The 16,572-nt window shown below is 51.3% G+C and overlaps 7 protein-coding genes across 7 annotated transcripts; 5 read left to right on the top strand and 2 right to left on the bottom strand.

Moving 5' to 3' along the window:
* Nucleotides 1-337: 337 nt before the first annotated feature.
* On the top strand, nucleotides 338-1,694 carry N7525_001639 (uncharacterized protein; the record flags this gene model as incomplete). Its single annotated transcript, XM_002557707.2, has 3 exons — nucleotides 338-664; nucleotides 726-768; nucleotides 835-1,694. Coding segments are annotated over 3 exons (1,230 nt in total), but the record flags the coding sequence as incomplete, so codon positions are not given.
* Nucleotides 1,695-2,087: 393 nt separating this feature from the next.
* cox15 (cytochrome c oxidase assembly protein cox15) lies at nucleotides 2,088-3,652 on the bottom strand (the record flags this gene model as incomplete). The annotated part of the gene is made up of 2 exons (XM_002557708.1): nucleotides 2,088-3,201; nucleotides 3,276-3,652. 2 exons carry the CDS (start codon nucleotides 3,650-3,652, stop codon nucleotides 2,088-2,090), a joined length of 1,491 nt encoding a protein of 496 aa, XP_002557754.1.
* A 333-nt stretch (nucleotides 3,653-3,985) lies between these two features.
* N7525_001637 (uncharacterized protein) lies at nucleotides 3,986-5,458 on the top strand (the record flags this gene model as incomplete). Its single annotated transcript, XM_002557709.2, has 3 exons — nucleotides 3,986-4,499; nucleotides 4,568-4,651; nucleotides 4,707-5,458. The coding sequence occupies 3 exons, from the start codon at nucleotides 3,986-3,988 to the stop codon at nucleotides 5,456-5,458; spliced, it is 1,350 nt and encodes a 449-aa protein (XP_002557755.2).
* A 502-nt stretch (nucleotides 5,459-5,960) lies between these two features.
* On the top strand, nucleotides 5,961-7,608 carry abd1 (mRNA (guanine-N7)-methyltransferase; the record flags this gene model as incomplete). The annotated part of the gene is made up of 2 exons (XM_061211988.1): nucleotides 5,961-7,381; nucleotides 7,434-7,608. The coding sequence occupies 2 exons, from the start codon at nucleotides 5,961-5,963 to the stop codon at nucleotides 7,606-7,608; spliced, it is 1,596 nt and encodes a 531-aa protein (XP_061071214.1).
* Nucleotides 7,609-8,295: 687 nt separating this feature from the next.
* N7525_001635 (SUMO ligase MMS21) lies at nucleotides 8,296-10,237 on the top strand (the record flags this gene model as incomplete). The annotated part of the gene is made up of 2 exons (XM_061211987.1): nucleotides 8,296-9,029; nucleotides 9,085-10,237. The coding sequence occupies 2 exons, from the start codon at nucleotides 8,296-8,298 to the stop codon at nucleotides 10,235-10,237; spliced, it is 1,887 nt and encodes a 628-aa protein (XP_061071213.1).
* Nucleotides 10,238-11,218: 981 nt separating this feature from the next.
* N7525_001634 (DUF895 domain membrane protein) lies at nucleotides 11,219-12,946 on the top strand (the record flags this gene model as incomplete). The annotated part of the gene is made up of 4 exons (XM_002557713.2): nucleotides 11,219-11,455; nucleotides 11,559-11,873; nucleotides 11,954-12,582; nucleotides 12,637-12,946. The coding sequence occupies 4 exons, from the start codon at nucleotides 11,219-11,221 to the stop codon at nucleotides 12,944-12,946; spliced, it is 1,491 nt and encodes a 496-aa protein (XP_002557759.2).
* Nucleotides 12,947-14,251: 1,305 nt separating this feature from the next.
* On the bottom strand, nucleotides 14,252-15,297 carry N7525_001633 (putative mitochondrial dicarboxylate carrier protein; the record flags this gene model as incomplete). The annotated part of the gene is made up of 2 exons (XM_061211986.1): nucleotides 14,252-14,300; nucleotides 14,357-15,297. 2 exons carry the CDS (start codon nucleotides 15,295-15,297, stop codon nucleotides 14,252-14,254), a joined length of 990 nt encoding a protein of 329 aa, XP_061071212.1.
* Between the last annotated feature and the right edge of the window lie 1,275 nt (nucleotides 15,298-16,572).

Genomic DNA, 16,572 nt, shown 5'->3' with positions numbered 1-16,572 from the left:
AGGCAAGCCATGGAGTCACTGATAGTTAGCCCTAATGAGGTTGACCAGAGATTGATCCATTTAATCAAGTATATCTCTGCTATATTTTCGAGGGTTACGATCTGTTTGCTTGCCTTTAAACGGCAGTCTCCTTAAACCATCATCCGATCCCATGAGACTGTATTTAACAATGCCCAATACAACTTGCATCTGAGAACATTCATCAACCCCAAGCCTTTTATCTACACCCACCACATATCCATTTTCATTTCCATTTACATCCCCCATCGTCTTCTTTCCATTTTGCGCAATACTTCAGATATCATCAAGTACCATCGAGTACAGCTCTGTTGGAACCATGGGTCATCATACCATGCCTCTCCCTCGCATCCCAGACCTGAGTCTCCCATCTTTTCGAGAGCTGGACGAGTCTGTCGAAGCCAACAGGCGCAACCAGCCTTGCTCACATGTTTCTAACAACATGTACGATGGAATAGGCAACAGACCCTCGTCTTCGCCCCAGGATATCAATACCCTTCCCAACCCGTATCCACCCTATCCAGCTAATGGATGGCTTGTCCCGCCTGACCCCAGCCAGAATGTTTGTATCCATCCGTCTCTCCCTCGAGATATCATTCTAATATCTAGTCAGGCGTTTCGAGAGCCCGGATTTACCTACCAAGATGTGCGTGCAAAATGCTAGATATACGACACAGGGAGTATTATGTATAGCTGACGAACAACAGATCTCTGCTGGGGTTCTTCAACCCAACGTGAACGTGGATAGAGGTAAGGAAGAGAGGAAAAAAACCCACATTTCTGCACGAAAACACAGCTAACAAGCCCATCCCACAGAGCACCATCTCGTCCCTCAAATCCCTCAACTCCCTGGACTCGCTCTACGCCCGAAGGAAACCCAGGTACTTCAGACATCCCCGACCCCGACGCAGTCAACTCTTAGCTCCGCACAGACGGCCCTCCGCGAGACCCTATCTCCAAGCACGCAGGTGTCATCAACCCCGGAGAAGATCTCCCCCAACGCGCCTCGACCAATCCCGAGAAACCGGGTACCACCAAACAAGCAGATCAACCGCCAAAGAATCAACCGCGACGCAGCCGCAAACCACCGAGCCCAGAGACGACGAGTCGGCGTCCACTTCTCAGAAGTGGCAGCCCACACCGCGAAGTGCGATGTATGCAACAAGCGCAACAAGAACGGCATGTCCCGCTGCCAGAACTGCGGCTGGCAAGTCTGCCGCAAGTGTCTGACCGACCGAAACGGAGACAGAACACACGCCTCGTTTGGAGCTACTCATGTCCCCGAGGGCGGCGGCGATATGCCGGTATCTTCCCCACCGGTAGATGGGACTCAAGATCGCCGACCTTCCAAGTCAATTGCTGAAGTCAGGGCTGCGCAAACCTTGCTGGATCTTGGATCTTTCAGTAACGGAGCCGGAACCGGAATGCCTACTACCACCGGAGAGGTGAAAGGTTCTGCAAGTGGACAGAAAGTGGCTCCTCTGCGTAGCCGAGTCTTGAAGCATCAGGGAGATGCTTTGTCTACTGATTCTGATATGACGATGTCGGTTGTTGGAGATGAGGAGTGGCCTCAGGATGAGTCTGATATCCCTATTGGTGAGGACGGTCTGCCTATTGGGTATGTCATAACTCGACGGAACCCTGCGCGTGCTGCGAGGCCTTCTACCAAGATGGCGGAGTAAGTGGCTGTGGATTTGAGCAGACAGATCAGAGCAAGGAAGTATCACTGAGATCTGAAAAATGTCAGAAAATGGTGGGAAACAAGTGTGAAGACATGGATGATGAGGAGAAAGAAGTATGAAAGTGAGAAAGAAGAAGAAAAGCAGAAAAAGAAGGGACAGATTGGCGCGCTTTTGGGATATCGATTCTGACTTAGGTAAATCAAGCAATGAATTTTGTTTTAGTTCAAAATGTAATTTTACAATGGATGAGTAGTAATGCTATTTATACAACAAGACTCGAGAAGCGCTCGAGTCAACCGATGAATGGAGATGGTATCAATCACAAAGGGCATTGACTGTCACAATCAACCCTGGCCGACATATTCATACACTCGAGAGGCAAGGTTATTACACTCTCTTCACAGCAGAGGCAGCAGCGCCAGAAAGCTGCTGGGATCGAGCCTTCGCAGCCATCTGCAAAAGCTTAGCTGTACGCGACGGGTGCCAGACTCGGCTGCCCAAAACCATGACCCAGGTCAGGAGGAACAAACTGCCAGCCTGGTGGGCGGAGGCAAGCGGCGTAGGAACGAGGTAGAGAAGAGTGGTAATACCGAGTCCGACTTGGCAACAGGCGAACGCGAACACACCGTGGACGCCCTTTCTAGCAGGTGCCGGCAGGAAGCGCTTCATGGTGGGGGAGCGGCGGGTGTAAGCCATCAACGCGCAAATGGTGGTGAAGGTGGTCATTGCGAGCATGCGGTGGTCAAGTTGAACAAGAGAAGGATTCTCAAGCATGTTGCGCCACCAAAGATCGGATCGGTCTTCGTGGCGGGAGTAGCGGGCATCGAAAAGCTCCTCCTTTGGAGGTGCTAGTCCTTTGCCCATCCACGGGAACTCGTTGTAGATAAGGCCAGCATCAAGACCAGCGACGAGACCGCCTGAAATGACAGTCGTAAAGACCAAAAGAGCAATACCAGCGACTGAGCGGCGGAAGAAGGCCAGCTTCGGGTCGCGCAGCGCATTCAGTTGGCTAATTCCAGCAGCTGGGTCGGCCATCAACCGGTTGGACCGCAAAATAGCAAGACCGTTCCACAGCATCGCAACGTAGCAAACGAAAGCAGCGCCCAAGTGAGCAGTCAGACGATATTGGCTCACTCGAGGGTGACTGCCCGGAGCAAAGAGATCATCCTTCAAGCCAGACTTGACCATCCACCAGCCGAGGAAACCCTGGAAACCAATAAGACCAGCAATTCCGAAGAGACGCCATGCCATGGGCGTGGAGACCTTCTTTCGAGCGACGAAGTATACTGCAGGTAGAACAAATGAGATTCCGACAAACCGGCCCCAGAGCCGGTGAATCCATTCCATATAGTAGATCGACTTGAACTCGGATAGGGTCATGTTGGGGTTAAGCAATTGAAATTCGGGAGATGCGCGGTACTTTGCGAACTCATCCTCCCAGTGTTCCGCGTTCATTGGGGGGAGGGAACCAGTAACAGGTCGCCATTCGGTGATGCTCAATCTGTGCCAAAAATTTGTCCCGTTAGCATCCGAAGCTCACTTTTTGTGAAGACCAAAGCAGCCTAGCCCACGTACCCTGATTCTGTCAAACGTGTCAAGCCACCGAAGACCACAATTCCAAAAACGCTGGCCGCGCTGCCTAGAAGCCAGTAGGCAACGGTCTTGTCGCTAATTTTGGGGAAGCTCGATTTGGCTTTGGCGCCGCCCTCTTGGACCGCCTCTGCAACGGCGGGTGCAGTATTTGAACGCTTGAGACTGGAGGTGAAAAATTTCTTATTGTTCAGAAGCGTGGATTGAATCTTGCTTGGTTGACGGAACTGCAAGGCACCAAATTGGCGGATCGATCTGGCTGCGTATCCCTGATTTGGGAGGCATTGGGATGTGAAGAAGTCCTTGGCTAAACGAGGCGCGGCGCTCCGCCATAGCGACAGAGAGCTCCCCAGGGAAGCCATAGTTCAGGCGGATGAGTGAAAGAAGAAAGTTGGTGAAGTTCGGGGATTGTACGATGTTGCGGAATGCCTTGGCCAATCAGCAGTGGAGCATTTGTCGGAGTGGAATAGCACTGTCAACAGTGCACAATAGTTGACAGTAGAATTAAATTGCCAATTGAGAGAATACTAGCTTCTATATGGCATGATTTAGAATTGAACGTGACTATCCATGTATGCAGTATCGATGTTGATGCCTCAGGCGGATACACTTCGGGCGTTATGATCGCCGCAGCTCCAACCATCCGCATTGTATTGATCCGCACCACTTGACTTGCTTCCCAGAGTCGCGCCAATATGTCCTACGCTCTGGAGTCAAAGAAGCGGAAGTTTCACCGCGTTCTCGAATCAATATCCAAGCCTCTTACCTCCGACAACGCGCCTAAACCAGCCCCTGCGACGCCCACGACGGCTCAAGACCGTCTCTCCGCCAACTTATCGATCAAGAAAGTACGCTTGGCCAGTGCCGACCCTTCGGAGCTCACGGCGGTGCGCAACTCAATCCACAAGATCTCACGACCAGCACACCGAATAGCCTCCGCAAATTCGAATAAGCGCCCAAGCTTTGTCCCTTGGGACCGTGAACGTTTCCTCGAGCGGTTAGAGACCTTCCGCCGTGTTGACCGATGGATGTCAAAGCCGTCTCCTATCAACGAAGTACAATGGGCGAAGCGTGGCTGGATATGTACGGATGTTATGCGCGTCACCTGTGTGAGCGAGTGTGGCGGTGCAGTTGTTGTGAAGCTTCCCGACGAAATCGACGAGCTCGATGGTTTTGACATTGAGAAGGTAGAGGAGCGGAAGGAAGTCCGTGAGTGTTTCGCCACTATAGATTGCTGGTCGAACTGAATGGGGTTATATGCTAACCTCCATCTACAGGCGCGAGGCTGGTGGATGAGTATGCGAAAATGCTAAGTAGTGCTCACGGCGAAAACTGCCCCTGGCGAAACAAGAGCTGCGATGGTGAGTTTGATCTTGAAATTGCATGCATTTTGTCCCATGCCTAACATCAGATTAGCCACTATCCAACATCTCCCTATGACCAATTATGATGCTGCCCTATCGGGACTTCACGAGCGATATACAAACGTCTCGAAGATGGGCGATAAACTACCAGCTGATGATATCATTCAAATTCCGGAAGGGCTTGACCTCGATGTACTTATCAAAGGACTTCCCGATGAATGGTTTAAAGAGGCCGAGAAAGCTGCTGCATCCACCAACGGAGAGACGCAGCCTGCAAACGCCGACAACCGAGACTCAACAGAAACACCTAAAGCTGTTAATCGAGTTGCACTGGCGCTGGCATCGCTCGGCTGGGATACCGCCTCCGATGGAGCTGCCGGATTAGTCGGGTGTGGTGCGTGTTTCCGTCGCCTGGGATTATGGATGTACAAACCCAAAGAAAACGGAGACGTGACCGTCTACACTTCCCTCGATGTAGCTGGTGAGCACATGGAGTATTGTCCCTGGATTGACAAGGTAGCCCAAAGCGGCACTGGCCGGCCCAACGAGAACTTGGCGGAACTACGCGCTGGGTGGCAGGTTGTCGCCGAGGCCGTCAAGGTTAAACACCGCCGGAGAGTCCGCAGTATGGCCTCCACCGATACATTGCGGACGGACGTAGGGACACCAACCGAGACGGCAGGCGAAGAAGAAAACGCGGATGCGAAAAAGAAAGCAGATCGCGAGTGGTGGGCGAGAATTCGACGAGTAAGACAGGTTTTGACGGCCAAGTCGCCAAAACGGAAAGCCGTCTTGCCTCAATGATCTTGCATTCTGCTCTTCATTCTGGTTCAATATTACATTAATTGGGAGCGCGGGTTTTATGAAGAGGGTCAAAGTGCATCTTTCAGCGGCTGGATTTCTTTTTTCAGATAGCTTCGATTTACTGTCATTGTGAGACATGACACTTCACAATGATAAGAATACATCCATCTCATATTCATACCTAGACACTGTAATATTAAGAATTCATTGAGAGAACGTAGACAGATGAATGGGAATTAGGGTTGGATTGGATCGCTCTGATTGGCCGAGATCCGGAGCTCATTGGACTTTCTTCGGACCCCAGCTGGCCATTGCTCTGATATAACTCTGACTTCCACAACTCTGGAGGCATCGTTTCTATGAAACCAGCTTAAAAATCTCCATTTCTTCGGACATTATTCTAATTTACACATACACGTTTCCTTCTTTCCTCCCAGGTCTTCGCGACCATTGTTCTCCCGCATCACTTCTTTGACGAGTCCACAACTCTAACCACGTCGCCATGGATCATCCCAATGGAGACGGAGCTCATCATGGAGCTACTGGGCGCTCCACCCCCCGCTCACCTGTCCGTACGAATACCAGCAACCCTCCATCAGATACCAGCAGACACAGAAGCATCGAAGGAGACGGTGCGGCAGATGGATCGAACCAACTATCAAGCGCAGCATCCAAGCGCAAGAGGCTCCAAGAGAGACACCAAGCCCTCCGAAAACGAGGCCGAACTCCGCCATCAGTGTTTTCACGACGCAACCGCTCCCGCAGTCCCGGCGGCGCTCCACCACGCGAAGACCGACGCTCTCGATCGCCACTACAACCACGCCGTTCTCCTTCCCCCGATGCACCGCGTCAACGCAAGAGACCGGGTGGCGGAGCACGACAGGGTCTCCTAGACCGTGAAACACTACGACGCAAACAGGAGGAGCGTGAGCGTGCAGAACAGGAAGAGGCTATGCGCAACTCTCAGATGCGCGGCGTCACGGACGTGGTCCGACAACACTACAACGCGGTTCCTGAGAGAGGCCGCGAGTGGCGGAAGACAGAGAGCAAGATCAAGGGGCTACGAAGCTTCAACAACTGGGTGAAAAGTTCTCTGATACAGAAGTTCTCTCCCGATGAGACATTTGTCGCGCGATTCGAGGATAGCAAGGACTGGGCGGATGATAGCCAAGGGCCGCCGCCCTCTGCCGATCAAAAGCTTCTTGTGCTCGATCTGGGCTGTGGTAAGGGTGGCGATCTGGGCAAGTGGCAGCTGGCGCCTCAGGCGGTTGATCTTTATGTCGGTCTTGACCCTGCCAATATCTCGATTGAGCAGGCTCGGGGTCGGTACGATCAGATGCGCTCGGGCCGCGGTCAACGTGGCCGTCGACCTCCCCAGCCGATTTTCCATGCCGAGTTCTACCCGAAAGACTGCTTTGGCGAGTGGCTGGGCGATATCGACATCGTCCAGCGGGTTGGTATTGATGCCAATGCAGGCCCCGGTGGTTCCATCATGGCGTCTCGCTACGGCGGTGGCGGCTTTGACGTCGTCACATCTATGTTTGCCATTCACTATGCCTTTGAGACTGAGGAGAAGACACGCCAAATGCTCAGCAATGTGGCGGGTTGCTTGAAGAAAGGCGGCCGTTTCCTTGGTGTTTGTCCTAACTCGGACGTCATTACAAGCCGGGTGTCTGCCTTCCACAAGGAGCGCAAGGCGCGCGAGGCTGCCAAACCTGCTGAACCGGAAGGCCCCGAGGATGGCGAAGTCGAGGAAGATGAGCGGGCTCAATGGGGCAACGATATCTACCGCGTTCAGTTCCCTGGTCCAACCCCCGAGGATGGAGTCTTCCGGCCGCCTTTCGGGTGGAAGTACAGTTACTTCATGAAGGAGGCAGTGGAAGAAGTTCCCGAATATGTTGTCCCATGGGAGGCATTCCGAGCGTAAGTGTCGGCGATCGTCGCATTTACCATTCATAACTAACCTTTCACTCAGCTTGACCGAGGATTACAACCTGGAACTACAATACCGCAAGCCATTTTTGGATATCTGGGAGGATGAGAAGAATCATCCGGAGCTCGGCCCGCTAAGTGAGAGGATGGGCGTTAGAGACCGCACGACTGGTGCTTTAAATATGACAGAGGAAGAGAAGGAGGCTGCCAGTGAGTAATCCCTTTGTGTTCATCGCTTTTTTTAAACTACTAACGGATGATATTGCTAGGCTTCTACCATGCATACTGCTTCTACAAGGTATAAGCTATCATGCATACTATGTACTTCGATATCTTATTGCCAACATGTACGCTCTTCCTCGCTCAGCATTTATATTCTCAATTTCAAAGGATCATATGCTTGAATACCAAGATTACAATAGTTCCAACGACATCTGCATGGCATGGATCAGGATCGATGATTACAGTCTCCAAAACACGTTTGTATAGCACGAAATCAAAACATGTCTTCTGGATCCAGGATATAAAAGCTTGACGGAATGGGTGATGATGATGGGGAAGGTGTACCCGGTAATGGTTAGCCCTGGGCTTCACAAAGCTGCCGAACACGGGTGTAGACGATGCAGGAGAGATAAACATGAGAGTATTTGCTAAAATGAACGACCGAGTAGTCTACTCGATATACAACATAGTACTTCCAATGTCAAGGCCCACTCCAAACTGATAAGCTTATCGCTCATATATGTAACCCAAACAGGACTAGCGTCATCGCGTCTCGCGTCGGGATTTCGAGATGCGCTTTGTTACTTGGACTTTCTTTGTCAACGCTTGGGAACCCTGTACTCGCAAAGCATAAAGCCCCGGCAATCCGGCTCTATCGACCCAGGATTTTCCCTTCAACAACAATGTCGGCAACACCAAGTCGACGGCCCTCAACGCTATCTCAGTCCCATCCACAATCAGCACAATCGCGCAGACGAAGCACAGCCCACAGCTCAGTCTCAGAAGCAAGACCCCTGCCAGAATACGAGACTACCGAGGCACCCCTCACAGTAGAAAGCCAGCGCCAGATCGCCGCCCTCCTCGCATCACACCACCTCCGTACCCTCCGCACACACCTCCAACATGCCGCCGAGAAACTCACACACTCAGGTGGTGAAGTAAACGAGCGCCTTAGTGATGCCAGGACGCGGTACGAGAAATCAAAGGAAGCGCGCCGGCGTCAAGGCGACGAGGATGTCGATGACGACGAAGCCAATGAGGAGTACCAGCGGCTTGCTGAGGCAGAGGCTCGAGTTGATGCTATTACTGCACGAATGGAGGAGAAGACACGACTTATTGTTGATTCAGAAATAAAGCTCCAGGGGCTGACAGATGCGATGAGCCAAATTGAAAGGGAGGAGGGCGAGACTCTTGCTGCTGCTTTGGGAGTGAGACAGACTCGTCAGCAGCGGGCAAGGCAGAGAGCCAATGATGGCGATGACGCCGATGGGACTGAGGATCCTACTGATGCTGATTATGAAGATGAACAAGAGATAGAGCTGCGGGAGCGCAATGCGCAGAACCCGCCTAGTCGCAAGCTGGAGGATAAATTGGCAGAGGGCGTTGAGAAGTGGAATGAGCTTTCTTTGACAGAGAGGTATGGGATGTGGCTGTTATACTCGAAGGCCAAGATACTGACAATTACGCTCTAGATATGCCAGCAATAACTCCTACATCGGGTTCTACCGGATGGTACACGACTCCAAGTTCCCCGGCGACGACGTCCCGCCATTGCCGCACTCATCTACATGGTTCGAGCACATGGAAGATAGGAATGCGCGAGCAGGGGCATCAGCACGTACGCGCAACCGGAACCGTGGCGTCTCACCCGCCGGCTCTGACGATGACATTGCCATTGAGCGCGAGCGCATCTCCCTCAACTGCCCATTGACTCTCACACCTTACCAAGATCCAGTGACGAGCACGAAATGCCCGCATAGCTTCGAGCGCGAGGCCATTATGGATATGATCAACCGCAGCCCGACGACTATTGCGCCCCCTGCGTCTCGTCGGGGGCAGCGTCGCGTCCATGTGGTTAAATGTCCTGTCTGTTCTACTCCGTTGACTGCGGACGATTTGCGGCCAGATCCTGTCCTACTACGACGTGTTCGCCGGGCCCAAGAGCTCCAGGAGCGCGAAGAAGATGATGATCACCTTGAAGGGGATGGGAGAAAGCAGAAGGATCGAAGTACCGGCATTACCTTGGGTAGTGACGTGGGAAGTGATGATGATGCTATGGATGTTGATGCCAACCCTCCCTCACAGCGTATCAAAATGGAACCACTCAGTCAGGCTGCTCCGGCTGCTCAATCCGATGATGAATCGGGCGACGATGCAGTGAGTCAAGATGTTGAGCATGAGGATGCGGAGGATGTGGAAGGGGAGAGTGGCGAGGGAGAGAATGAACAAGAACAGAACGAGGAGGTGGATATTGAAGAACCGGGCAATGAAGAAGAGAGCGAAGAAGTGGAGAATGAAGAAGCGGAGAATGGGGAAGTGGAGATTGAGGAGCCGGCAAATGAAGTGGAGAACGAAGAGGTCGAGATTGAACAAGGGCAGACTCAGGAAGGGCAGAGCGAAGAAGAGAACGAGGACGTGGAAGATGACGATGTGGATAGTGAGGAAGGGCAGAACGAGGCTGCAGGTTCTCAGGAGGGACCAGCAGATGCGCAGACTGAGGAACGACAGGATAAAGACGACAGTGAGGACAACAGCGAAGACACCGAGGGCAGCGACAGTGATATCGAACCGAAAGTCGAGAGTGAGTCCGAGGATGAGGAAGGAGAAAGCCAAGAGAGTGATTGATATGCATGATACCGTTCGAGCGTTTTTAAATGAAGTTCCCTTCCATCAAGCCGAGAATGAAACGGTTCAAGTAGATGTTCGGAGTTTTATTTTAAGAAATCCCCTAGATTTAGAGATTACTGTATCTGTGCTACGTAGAATAGAGTCTCAGATCATCAGAATTACCTATTTAGGTAGGTATATCTTATAGATCTAAATGCGGTGACCGCAGATGTCAAATATCTGAAATCTAGAATTCACGAGAAGGATCACGCTAGTCCCCTTTTGATCACTCCCCCGCAGTTGAGCCAGCGGATTGGCCTGTGGGACCCGGGCCAATCAATGCATCAACCAATCAAACGTACTACTGGTAAGGATATGGCTGCTTCAAGTTTAGCGTCCCTCGTTCTCATTAATCGCTTATACGATAGTCTCTTTCCCCCAAGCCCAATGGTTTTTCCTGTTTTAATATTTTCGGGATGTGACTCTAAAAGATCTCTTAACTCTATTAGCCGAAAAAGCCCCATAGTAACCTCGATGACCTACAAATACTACATCTCGTCTCAGTCTCACGCGACAAGGTCTACCGGCCTAGGGGAAACAGTGCCATCAGGGTGTAACACTAATATCATAGCGCCCCTATCACCCCCGCAAAGTACGAGCCCCTAATTGTGTACTTACCAATGGCTATCTCTCATAAACTATCGAAGCCTGGTCCTTTCTTAAAGCCAGCCACATAAAGCTACCTAGGTAGCTTCAGCCCGTGATCAAACCCAATGCTACCCTGCAACATACACTATTTTGACTATTGACTTATCTCTTGTAATCTGGACTTGGTCTTGCCTACTCTGGGGGTACATCGTACAAACTTGCTATCTTTTACTTTTTTTGCTTTTAAGATCTCAATGTCTCCTTTTTAATCTTCCTTCTCACTCACACACCTCTTAATATTCCCACACCTTTTATCGTCTATTCTTCTGCGGTCTCCCGCCTTCATTCATAATGGATGAACGGAAGGCTCCTCCGCAATATTCCTCCGAATCTGAACACATCCCCCGACCCGCAGGATGGATGTACAAGTCCAGTAAGATTGGCAAGTTCTCAACGAGCTGGTATGCCTCTCCGCGCATCCAGCTGGGCATGGTCGCCTTCGTCTGCTTCCTCTGCCCAGGCATGTTCAACGCCCTGAGCGGATTGGGCGGTGGCGGCAAGGCCGACCACAGCTTGGCCGATAAAATGGTACGATTTGCATGGGAGTTTTGTTTTCCTCTTATCGGCCCCCACTCATTCCATCTCATACTCCGACACTCCGACTTGGTCGTACATTCTCTAACAACAACAGAACATCGCACTGTACAGTACATTCGCCGTAGTGGGTTTCTTCGCCGGAACATTCGTCAACCGTCTCGGCGTGCGTCTTTCCCTCTCATTCGGCGGAATCGGTTACTGCATTTACTCCATTAGTCTCTTGGTCTCCGAACATGCATATGTCCCCGGATTCAACATTTTCGCCGGCGCCTTACTCGGTGTGTGCGCAGGTCTCCTCTGGGCCGCCCAAGGAACCATCATGATGTCCTACCCGATCGAGCAACAAAAGGGTCGCTACTTCGCCTGGTTCTGGGCCATTTTCAACGTCGGCGCTTGTATTGGTAGCTTGGTAAGACCAGCCCGGTCCCTTTCCCAGCCCTATACCCCCAATTGGCTTCCATCAACAACAACTAATATGTCAATTGAAAGATCCCCCTGGGCCAAAACATCAATGTCAAGGAGAACAAAACCGTCGGCGACGGCACCTACATCGCCTTCATCGTACTCATGTTCATAGGCGCCTGTCTTGCCCTGTGTCTCTGCGACGCAGAGAAAGTCGTGCGTCGCGACGGCTCGCGCGTGATCCTGATGAAGAACCCCTCGTGGAAATCCGAGATCGTCGGGCTGTGGGATACACTCCGCGCGGAACCGTGGATCATCCTCCTCTTCCCCATGTTCTGGTCCTCCAACTGGTTCTACACGTACCAGCAGAACGCCATTAACGGCGCTTACTTCAACACCCGCACCAAGGCCCTCAATGGATTCCTGTACTGGTTTGCTCAGATCGTGGCTGCTGTTATCATGGGCCCTATTCTTGATATGGAACGGGTTCGCCGCTCCGTCCGTGCTAAGGCGGCCTTGGTCATCCTTTTCATCCTCACCGTCGTTATCTGGGGTAGTGGGTATGCCTGGCAGGTGAGGTACACGCGCGAGGATGTGGACCCCAAGACCACGGATTTCAAGGGCTGGGATTGGAGTACCAAGGGCTACGTTGGTCCTATGTTCCTGTACTTCTTCTACGGCATGTACGATGCTGTTTGGCAGGGAATTGTCTACTGGTAAATTTCCTTCTTGTTCTTTGCGATACCTCGTGACTAACATTGTCCTTCTAGGATCATGGGCGCCCTCGGTAACTCCGGCCGCAAACTCGCCAACTTGGCCGGTTTCTACAAAGGCCTGCAATCCGCCGGCGCAGCGGTCATGTGGTCATTGGATTCACGAAAGATCCCGTTCATGAACGAATACGCCTCGAACTTTGGTCTGTTGTGCGGCTCGATCATCGTCGCTATTCCTGTCGTCTTCTTCAAGATTAAGGACTCTGTTCCCGTGGAGGAGGAGCTTGCGGGCACTGGCGAGACGCTCGAGGACGTCCTGCCGCCTGGTGCTGTTGAGTCCAAGCGTGTTGGCGATGATAAGATCTAATCAGAGATAATATGAACTCGAAGGGAATTGGATGGAATGGGATCTTTTTCTCTTTTTGCGAGGCGTCTTCTTGCTCTGTGATGGATATGCAAGTGCGCCGGTATCGGGACATGGTCTTGATTGTGGTCTTTTACTTTTTTTTAATGGTGTCCCCCTTGTGATTCCCGTCTGGCTTGTATTGCCGGTGCACTTTGGGTCTCTATTTTTACGAAGTCGGTTTCAATAGTGGATAGTTTCACTTTCACGATGAGATGTCTTTCCTTATTTATGTTTCTATTCTGTAGGACTTCTGCTTCGCCATTGTAATGAATACGCTCACATAAATAATGGGACGACTTTGCCTATGTCTAAAGATTTATTCCACTGGACGAGAAAATTGCCGGAAGGCTGATGTCAATAACGTTGGTAATGAGTTCAATGCTGCAGGTCAGTAAAGGCCCGTAGCCACAAGTCTACCTAGGCCCGAGAGACCTTCGTCATTTCCTCTGATACTCCAAGTTACACGTCATTTGCACCAATGCAACATGTCCGAAAGCGATTATCCAAAACAGTGGAGTTGCCGCAACGATGAGAAGAGTCCTTTATCCCTTTACTAAGAAGATCATTATCCATAGCCCTTGAATAATACAAGCCTACATAAACCAGAGACATATTAGACTGTTTTACTATTGAAGAAAACGAAATAAAGAGATAGGCAAGTAAGCTATCTATCAACTCTACCTCAAGCGTAGCCAAGACCATGACGTAAAGTATGACAGAGGCAAAGAACCAGAGCCAGACAAGGGGGTATTCGCTTGCCGAAAACACGAAAGAAAAAGAAAAAGAAAAGAAGGCAACGAGCAAGGACTTGACAAAGACAATGAGTTGTGTTCTGTTGTCGCTGGCTTTCCGCGGAAAAGACCGGCCAACCGCGTATTCTCCCCCCGACATCTTTTCATCTCTCTTCCCAGGGAAAGGAAAGGAAATTGCAAGTCGGAATGGCCTTCACCGGTATCATGTTTTCCGAATGCCCAGGCACCAGATCTACCATGTGTAATTTCTCGTTATAGGGAGGGTGGGTTTGTGCGATGCACACAGACCAAACGGAGCATAAGATGTCTCGGGGTGGATTGTCTGTGTTCCCCCGGACGCTGCGCTTCCCATGGATGTTAAAAATAGCAGATGGTGTCTATCAAGAGACTTTGTGGCGTGGTGAGAATATTAAATCGCGTAACTGAGCAATGGGTCAATGCGATGTGTAATCGGAGAGCAATGTAAAAGAATGAAATTCGAAACTCCAGGCTCTCAAAACTCGGTCAAGCAAGTTTACTTGGTGAGGAGGTTGAGATAATCAGCCACGATGAGGGTGACCATTCTGCAGATCGAGTCAGTGGGGAAAAAAACCGGGGTAAAATAGTGGGGGGAACTAACGCATGAGGAGCGATCCGAACGTAGTAAGTTCCGAAGCCACGGTAGAAGCGCAACCAACCCTCATCCTTGGCAACCTTGCGCGCACAATCCACCAAGCCCTTATAAGGAAGCGAGCCAGTCTTGGGGTCCTTCTGTTGCTTCTGAAGACGGGTCTTGATGAAATCGAAAGGCAGAGACAAGAAACTAGCAAAGAACCCGGCAATTCCGGAAGCAGCGAAAGTCTGATTCTGAGTGGAGAGAGAAGTGTGCTGCTTAAGCTGTTGCTTGGCCTCGGCGAAGAAAGTCAACTGACCCATGTTGAGGGCCATGGCACGCACAACCGTAGGCGTAGCACCAGCCCACAGGGCAGCGAGGCCCTCGGCGCGGGTGATGCGAGCGAGAGCATCAAAGACGGAGCGGTAGTTAGCGCGAGCCTCGGGGGCCTTGAGACCGTCGGACTGCATGCGCACGAGGGCCAAGTCGGCTGGGTTTCCAATCATGGCCGCGATTCCGCCGGCGGACAGTCCTGCCGCAGCACGCTCGGCGAAGGTTACTTTCCGACCTGCGGATTCAGCGCGGGAATTGAGTGTCTTGATGAATGTCTCGAAGAATCCTAGACGGGCGGTGGTGTAGACGGCTTGGCGGAGGATGCCGGCGGACAGGCCGGTGTAGAGATCGAGGACCTTGCCAGAGGCGACGATATCGCGAGTGATTCCGAGAGCGGATGGGCGAGGACCGGTGCGGGCTCCTTCGCCAGCAAGCTGCAGGCGCACCTTGACCATGTCGACGGGTTGGATCACGGCCGTGGCGGTCATACCGGCGAGTCCGCCGTTGATGAAAGGCAGGGCTGCGCGGGTGTACGGGTGGTGCAGGAAATCGGTAGGATTCTCAATGGTGGACTTGGTCGCGTTCTGTGCAGAGACAGCAGCATTGCTGGTGCTGTCCTTGATAGTGGATGCCATGGTGAAGTATTGAGGTCCTAATGCAAGTTAATACAATGCAGGACGTATAGGCGTAGAAAGTCAAGAAACTAACACTGACTAGAAATCTTTTCAAAGATTAGCAGGATCTCACGGATTTAGAAGCCACGGGGACTATGTTTGGGACCATGGTACTCACCGATGACGTAGTTGCGTTAATATGAACCTTGGAAAGATTCAGGATAGCAGCTGTCAAACAGGTTGAAGAACGGAGAACAGAAATCAGAGAGAGAGAGAGAAATATGAGAGGAGACACAAGAAGTCACAAGACAGAGAAGGTGCGGGGTGTTAATGTGTGTAGATTCTCAAGGAGTACTACTCTGGTACAACTACACAGGGTCAAACCGGGACAACAGGGGCCTGAGCTTGTCTAATATATTCAAATCTCAAATCTATAGAACCGTGATCTCATTCCGAACCGGAGATTATTCCCCTTCAACCGACCGTCAACCGAAGGCTACCCGTAAGTTCCCCGCCCAGTATGGAGATGGAGACAATATGGGCCACGGGAATAGTACCTGGCATTTCCCTAGTATGGAGCGAAGGTCACCAAAGGCCTCCACCAAGGACTGACGTGTTGGACCAATGATATTTACATCATTTCGATTGTCAATGCACCATCGTGGACACGCCTGCACGCTATGGAGCTTGTCAAAATGCGGGGGATAGCTCGACGATCCTGCATTCCACGGACTTGTCATTTACAATATGCACATACCCAGGTCAGGAGGGTATAATTTCTTGACATCTCAGAACTGTGTCTAAGACTTGCTAATACTGTCTAATATAGAACAGACTGTGGACTGTCATTCCGTTGAACTCCGTTGATCCCCTTTCAACAACGAGATATCTTAGTGCCACGAGCTAAACTCGGAATCCCCACCAGCACTAAACCCTTTGGGGATTCCCCACGAGAACTTGTCGGGATCCCGTTCATCCTGATATACCCAAGTCCCCGGCACATATACAACCTCTCTGGGCATATCTCAATGACCAATATACTACGTATCTACACATGCAACAATAAATGTCCGATAAATATTTCAAGAGCAAAGGCCTCAGGATATCCCCGGCACAATCTCCCAACAGAATCAGTTCTACGTCGAATATACGATGCAAACGCACGGATTAGCCGTATATCGGACTATGATCTAATTGTTGGGACCTCTGCCACAGTCACAGTGGCTAGAATCCAATAAGACGTGACTAACATCTCGGCGGGGTGGATAAGTCTAATCGGCTATTCCACGGTAATTT

Source organism: Penicillium rubens (assembly GCF_028828025.1).
Source record: "Penicillium rubens strain IBT 27055 chromosome Unknown utg000001l_segment0_segment0, whole genome shotgun sequence".
In the NCBI taxonomy this organism is placed as follows: Eukaryota; Fungi; Ascomycota; class Eurotiomycetes; order Eurotiales; family Aspergillaceae; genus Penicillium; species Penicillium rubens.
Note: the sequence above shows the minus strand (reverse complement) of the source record. Positions and strands in the feature narration are given on the sequence as shown.